The 7,500-nt window shown below is 40.3% G+C and overlaps 2 protein-coding genes across 8 annotated transcripts in view; one reads left to right on the top strand and one right to left on the bottom strand.

Moving 5' to 3' along the window:
- The window catches only part of Coq7 (ubiquinone biosynthesis protein COQ7, mitochondrial), a 12,431-nt gene extending 9,754 nt beyond the window's left edge, over nt 1-2,677 (bottom strand). Inside the window, exon 1 of one of the 4 annotated variants that reach the window (XM_043031281.2) lies at nt 2,452-2,677. Coding sequence is in view for 1 of the 4 variants with exons in the window: in XM_043031279.2 (XP_042887213.1) it covers nt 1,902-1,955 (54 nt within the window). In the remaining 3 variants the exon portion in view is untranslated. The other 3 variants (XM_043031282.2, XM_043031279.2, XM_043031283.2) reach the window with 3 other exon arrangements.
- Nucleotides 2,087-7,500, top strand: part of LOC122265492 (DNA-binding protein P3A2) — a 28,079-nt gene continuing 22,665 nt past the window's right edge. For 2 of the 4 annotated variants that reach the window (XM_086536120.1, XM_086536118.1), the window contains exons 1-3: nt 2,396-2,534; nt 6,964-7,032; nt 7,135-7,387. In XM_086536120.1, coding sequence (XP_086392246.1) covers nt 6,970-7,032; nt 7,135-7,387 — 316 coding nt within the window. In that variant the 5' untranslated portion in view covers nt 2,396-2,534; nt 6,964-6,969. Of the gene's footprint in view, nt 2,164-2,395; nt 2,535-6,963; nt 7,033-7,134; nt 7,388-7,500 lie in introns of those variants that run through there. The other 2 variants (XM_086536119.1, XM_086536121.1) reach the window with 2 other exon arrangements.

Here is a 7,500-nt window from a genome sequence, read left to right as displayed (position 1 = left end):
AGAGAGAGAGAAGAGAGAACTGGAGAGGCCCGAGCACCGAGGCGCACGCCAAGAGAGAGAGAGAGAAAGGAAGAGAGAGTGCGAGAAAGGACAAGGAGAGAGAGAGAAAGGAATCACACGAACACCCATACACAAAAGCACCAAAGAGAACAAGCTCCCCATCAGTCCAAAACTAAAACCCAAAAAAAAAAAAAAAAAAAAAAAGAAAAAAAAAGAAGAAGAACCAAGAGCTAATAGATAAAAAAAAAAAAAGAAAAAAAAAAAAAAAAAGAGAGAGAGAAAAGGAGAGGGAGAGAGCGAGCCCGAAGAGAAATCTCGAGAGCGGAAAGAGAGAGAGAGAGAAAAAAGAGAAAAGAGAAAAAGCAAAAAAAAAAAAAAAAAAAATTAAAAGAAGAAAAAAATAAAAAAACAAAAAAAAATAAAAAGTAAAAAAAAAAAAAAAAAAAAAAAGAAAAAAAAAACAAAAAAAAAAAAAAAAAAAAAAATAAAAAAGGAAAGGAGAGCGAGAAGAGGGTCAAGAAAGGAAGAGAGAGGAAAGGAAGAGAGAGAGAGAAATGAAGAGAGAGCCGCTCTCGGCGCACTGCCGCTCTCTCGCGCCCGGCCGCGTCTCGCTCTCCCTGCCTCGCGCAAGAGAATGATAGAAAAGGAGACACTAAAAGAGAAGGAGAGTTATACGCTATTTTATTGCAAGAATTTGTGTCACAGTTTGACAATAAGATGCTCTTATCTTAGTCCTTATCAATAACTTCCTGTGAAGTAAACTAAAATGGTGAAGAAATATAGTGGAAGGAAATCAAACCGGCTTGAATAATAAAAGTGACTGTGAAAATTAATGCTAATAAATAAAGTTTACCAACAAATATGATGTCTTTATAGATACATGCCACTGAATATTTGGTGGTACAATTTCTATATTCACATCTTCTATATTCACAACATATGAATAACAAAACACATTATTGTGGTCATAAACTGGTAAAGAAATGCCCTTTCTACAAATGACTTTATTAAAAAATTAATGTTTTCAAATCCTCAAAGGTGCTGTCTCATTTTTTAATTAAACTTTTCTGCCTTTAAAGCAAACCGTCCTTTATAACGAAAAAAACAAATAAATTAAAAAATAAAACAATACAATTTTGGTAACACTAAAACTTGGTGTTTTCATTATAAAAGGAATGTGGTGATAACTCAATTTTAAATTTTAAGAAGACAGATACGAGGACTTTGGGTACAAACAATCACCGTGCTAGATATTGTGTTCCATAGTATATCTTTTCTAAGATTACTGTCAATTGACTTCAACTGCCAGACACCTGCCACAGCATCTCACTTATTAACATGAATTTCTTTGACATCAGAAAAGCTCTAGCGGAGATATGAAAGGTCTTATCACATGTATTTGGTTGTATATGTAACCAAGCAACCAAGTATTGACAAAGGTGATATAATCAGTTACAATTTTGTGAACCTAGACCTGTAATAACCAGGTACATTTACTATGTATGCCATGAAAATCCCTCTGTGTACATATATCTATATAGTCTACCATCACTCAATTATCTACTTCCTTTGCAACTGAAATTCCCTTGACTCCATTCCATTGCACATACTGCAGACGTCTCGTTCTCTACTATTATTTCTTTGACAATCTTACATGGATCTTAGAAATGATGATCCTAAGCAATCGCCAAGTGTAATGTATTACAAGACTACCCGAAGATAAGCCTGAAATAAGAACAATTTCTTGGTCTTACCGTACGGTCTTTCTGAACTGAAGTAAAGTGAAGTTAAGTAACCTGCACAGACAACGTTCCCTTCCATAGAGACGAGAATGACATACAACTATAGGGGGTAACCGACCATGTGGACAGAGTCACGTCTGAAAACGTCACCAAACCCACCCTTAAATGAGAGGAACATGACCTCCTCAATAGCAGAGACACTACCAGTGACATGGGCGAACTGACCGGAGAGCTAGAGTGATTGTGTTTCGAGTTTTTCTTTATTAAACATAGTGGCGAGCGAGGCAGGCGGGGTCGAGGGCGTAGTGGCGGCGGCGCTCAATAGATGGCGCGCGTAGGCCGTTCAAACCCGCTACGTTCGCTACAACCGCGTCCTGGCCTTCTTTCTCACCATCTTCGCGGCTTTTCTACCTTATTCTAGGTAAGATTTGGGGCATTTTACTCTCAAAGTAGGGCAATGGAGGGGTGTTGGAGACCAGGAGGGCCTGGAGGAGGGTCTCGCGAGAGGCGTTTGTGTTCCCGCCGCAAATATCTTCTGCTAAGCTTTGTTCTGCGCAGACTCAACATGGCAGGGCGCCGAGGGAGGGCTGCAAGCCATGGAGAAAATCAATATTTTTCCCTCTTGCCACAAACAATTCACCAAGAAATTTAACAGTCCCGTTCCCTGGTTCCTGGTGCTCTCCTTGGATTCGCGAGGATTACTTATTACCTGGAAATAGACTGGTGAGGTGAGAGAAAACACGAAGCTGACAAGAGGAGTGGCTGTGGACCGAAATTGAGTGCAGGACGCAGGTAATATGTGCGTACGCAGCCGAGGGAGGACTGTGTCCAAAATTTGCTCATTTGGGCCTGCTCAGTCCCGTACCCCCGCCCATCTTGCGCCAAATGTCACTGAATGGAACCCTTGGCATGCCACCTCGGCGCACATAGTCATGAACAGGCATAGACATGCTCTGTTGATATATTAGATAAGATAATGGCCCAAGACGGAAGCTAAAGTCCTTTAACCGAGAGATCCAGTGTAGGAGAAACGCGTATAATACTTGATGTTTGCCATGTATACATCACAGTCTGGCAAGACGCTCATGTCAGTCATGCGATAGTTTCTGAAGGAGCATACGTCAGAAAATGATATGCTGGGCCCGTAATGCTTGTCTGAAGGTGGCTGTGAAAGGCCTTGCGTCATGGGTTGAGCGTTTAGACGTCCGAAACCTTTAGAGTTAGTTAGGTTAGCTTTATTTGCTCGTCCCGAAGGTTTTTATTCAAGTATTTACATGTACACACATTTATATACATTTTATGATACTCTTAGTTGGTATGAGTACCAATCTTATCCTTCCATCATCCTAATTTTGTTTGTGACTGTCAAGTGTTTGATATTGCCCAGGGTTAGAGTGCTTACTAGGACAAGGATACTATTTTAGTTTTAATCTTCCTTTCCTCCCATAATAATGATGAAAATTAATATAAGTAAGGGAATAGTGAATGTCAGGAATACAGAAAGCATTCTGGATAGGAAATTGCCCTTTATTTAGGTACACACCAATTTATTTATTTATTTATTTTTGGTGATCATCAATTCTTCTCCTACACTACATTATATTCAGCCTGAATGTGAAGCTTAATATAAACTGGCAAGGATAAAAATATCAAGAGAAAACTATACTCAGTCAGAACTGCAGAAAGAAAAACATGGTTTACAAGGGAAGAGGAGTAACTACAAGATATGTTTATTTTTCTTTATTTTCTAATTCAAACTTTGTAAACAAAGCATGAAAAGCCATCCAAATGGTAATGAAATGGATATGTTAGAATATTGACATTAATAATTAAAGTACTCTAAAGTCTCAGGCTGGGCTGATGGAGTAGCTGAGTTATTGATTACTTTATTGATTTGTACCATAGTAGTACTATCAAAGTTAGGGTTGGAAGCAAGGATACAGTTGGTCTCATGTAGAGTGTATGGAGATACAAGGAGGTAATTTTGATGTATTTCTGTTTTTAAGGTGACTGCTTCTTATTGAAATGTATATGTATATTGCATGGAAGCAATGACAAAAAACCTTTTAGATGTAAAGTATAACAATGTCAAGTAGGAGAAACATAACTCTTACACAATTATTCTTGGCATTTGTCTACTAATTTATGATTATTTGTTCTCTAAATTAAACACCACAAATAACCTAAGGTGGCGGTGGAAAAAAACACACAGGCTTACACAGAAACTAGTTAACACACACACACAAAATGACACAGACAGACATGCACTGCTACATACATACAGACAGACAGACATGCATTACTACATACAGACAGACAGACAGACATGCACTAATACAGACAGACAGACAGACATGCACTGATACAGACAGACAGACATGCACAGATACAGACAGACAGACAGACAGACGTGCATTGCTACAGACAGACTGACAGACAGACACTCAGTGACACAAACAAGCAGACAGACACACTCAGTGACACAGACAGACACACTCATGCAGTGATGCAGGCAGACAAATATATTCACTCAGTGACATAGACAATCAGACAGATACTAACTGACACAGAGACAGACAGTCACTAAGTGATACACAGACAGACACTAACTGACACACAGACAGACAGTCACTAAGTGACACACAGACAGACACTAACTGACACACAGACAGACAGTCACTAAGTGACACACAGACAGACAGTCACTAAGTGACACACAGACAGACAGTCACTAAGTGACACACAGACAGACAGTCACTAACTGACACACAGACAGACAGACACTAACTGACACACAGACAGACAGTCACTAACTGACACACAGACAGACAGTCACTAAGTGACACACAGACAGACAGACACTAACTGACACACAGACAGACAGTCACTAAGTGACACACAGACAGACAGTCACTAAGTGACACACAGACAGACAGTCACTAAGTGACACACAGACAGACAGTCACTAAGTGACACACAGACAGACAGTCACTAAGTGACACACAGACAGACAGTCACTAAGTGACACACAGACAGACAGTCACTAAGTGACACACAGACAGACAGTCACTAAGTGACACACAGACAGACAGTCACTAAGTGACACACAGACAGACAGTCACTAAGTGACACACAGACAGACAGTCACTAAGTGACACACAGACAGACAGTCACTAAGTGACACACAGACAGTCAGACACTAAGTGACACACAGACAGTCAGACACTAAGTGACACACACACAGTCAGACACTAAGTGACACACAGACAGACACTAACTGACACACACACAGACAGACACTAACTGACACACACACAGACAGACACTAACTGACACACACACAGACAGACTAACTGACACACACACAGACAGACACTAACTGACACACACACAGACAGACACTGACAGACAGGCAGACAGACACTAACTGACACACAGGCAGACAGACACTAACTGACACACAGACAGACAGACACTAACTGACACACAGACAGACAGACACTAACTGACACACAGACAGACAGACACTAACTGACACACAGACAGACAGGCACTAACTGACACACAGACAGACAGGCACTAACTGACACACAGACAGATAGACACTAACTGACACACAGACAGATAGACACTAACTGACACACAGACAGACAGACACTGACTGACACACAGACAGATAGACACTAACTGACACACAGACAGATAGACACTAACTGACACACAGACAGATAGACACTAACTGACACACAGACAGATAGACACTAACTGACACACAGACAGATAGACACTAACTGACACAAAGACAGACAGACACTGACACACACACACACACACACACACACACACACACACACACACACACACACACACACACACACACACACATACACACTCACTCTTGTACCCACAAACTTGGACATTGTTTTTCATATGCATTCAAACACACTGATAACATAATGAGATAAATATTATGGAGATTTAGATTTAATTATTTTTGTTCAGCTGTATGTATTTAACTTGATGTATATCTAAACATCATTAACTTTAACTGTATTTATCCCATCTCTTTTTCATTGTTATATCATAAGCACAAACTGTTAACATCTGCCTTCTGCATGCCATATTTTTGCACTGTGTGACTTAAGCTCATTTTGTTATCTTGCCAAACTATTCATTGACATCACTGTGGACCTTTTATTTATTGTAAGACTCTGCTTTATTTATTAGGAGTACCACTAACCCCCTCCTCATCATTATCCCATTGTAGTTGCTTGAGCATGATGCTCTCTTAGTATAACATTCACATTTTCAAGCTCATGGTTGCGTCTGCCAGTGCCTCAGGATGATTGTTGCTTTATTAAGATTTTTTTGTTTTTGTTTTGTTTTGTTTTACTTTTGAACCAGTAGTTTTGTTTCATGTATGCACTATTGTGGTACTCTTGAAGCTGTGTAGTCATGGTCACTTAGGATTTTGTATATATGATGGATACAAAAGCAGGGGGATTCATGAACAAGAAGTGAAGAACATAGGCTGCCTGTTATTGGGGTTTTCAAATAACGGAATTTTATTACAAGACAGCATGTAGATGAATATTTAAAGATAAGCTGCTTGGCTTTTATATGAATTTATAGATTTTTTTTCTTATGAAATAGTTTGATGGGATAAAAGATATAAGGAACATTAACACAAACTTTGGGATAGTCTTCTTAATTAAAAACATATTAGATTGGAAATGAATGGCAGGTTTTTGGGTACAATGACATACTGTGTTCACCTGCAGTATTTCGAAAGAAATAAGTAAACAAAGAATGTTCAAAGTTCTGCCAGCTACCCGCCATCCGTTATCAATGTTACATCCTGTAATTGAGAGGCTGACCATGAGTCTCCAGCCTGTTAACCCTCCCCTACCCCCAAACCAATGCTATGAGGATTGTCTCATATCCCTCTAGTTACCTGCAGAATTGATGAATACTAAGGTTGATAGACTGGATTGGTATATTATCAGGAATGATGTTACTCTGGTCTGAACTATTTGTGAAATGAATAGATAAAAATATCTATGCAGGCCACATATCCTCTACATACCCCTCCCCTTCCCCTCTTTCCCACTATTATTTTCTATTATTATGCCTGTTTAACTGGATAAGTATTGATAAATTGTTATTCTGTACCCCAGTCAAGTTTGACGCAAAATTCTTCAAAGTTTTATCTCGTTTTCAGCTGGTGATGAACAGTGTTGACGCATCGGCCTTGCGGGGATGGCGGGTGGCGTTAGCAGGGGGACAGCAGGTGAATAGAAATATAGCCTTTATTGAAAACGCATTACCTGCTCAAAGTTGAGTAGATTGATCACACCCTTTACACTACTATCATTATTCTGTTGGATTACAGCTGGTGATGAACAGTGTGGGGGCATCAGGTCTGGCAGCCCTAGCTGGTGGAGGGGGCACAGGTGACCCCCTCAGTGTGGATGGTGGGGGTGGGGGGGGACCTGGAGATTCTGTAACGACACATCTGGCTGGGACGAGCGATGATGATGATGATGACATGGCTTCCTCACCAGGAAGCTTTGACGATGACGAAGGTTCACTTCCTGGTGTGGATGATGTGACCGCCCAGCTAGCGGCGGCAGGTGGGTGGTCAGGTGAGATGTCAAACTGTGTTTTTTGTTGGTGGTGGAGGGAGCCAATACACAGGCATGATTACTGCATGAGGAAAGTTTGTACATTTCTTGATATTGGCTGGGTAATTCAGTAA

This window comes from Penaeus japonicus, unplaced genomic scaffold (genome assembly GCF_977035675.1).
Source record: "Penaeus japonicus unplaced genomic scaffold, GWHDUDI00000001_assembly GWHDUDI00000004, whole genome shotgun sequence".
Taxonomy (NCBI): domain Eukaryota; kingdom Metazoa; phylum Arthropoda; class Malacostraca; order Decapoda; family Penaeidae; genus Penaeus; species Penaeus japonicus.
This window is presented reverse-complemented; position numbering and strand designations above follow the sequence as displayed.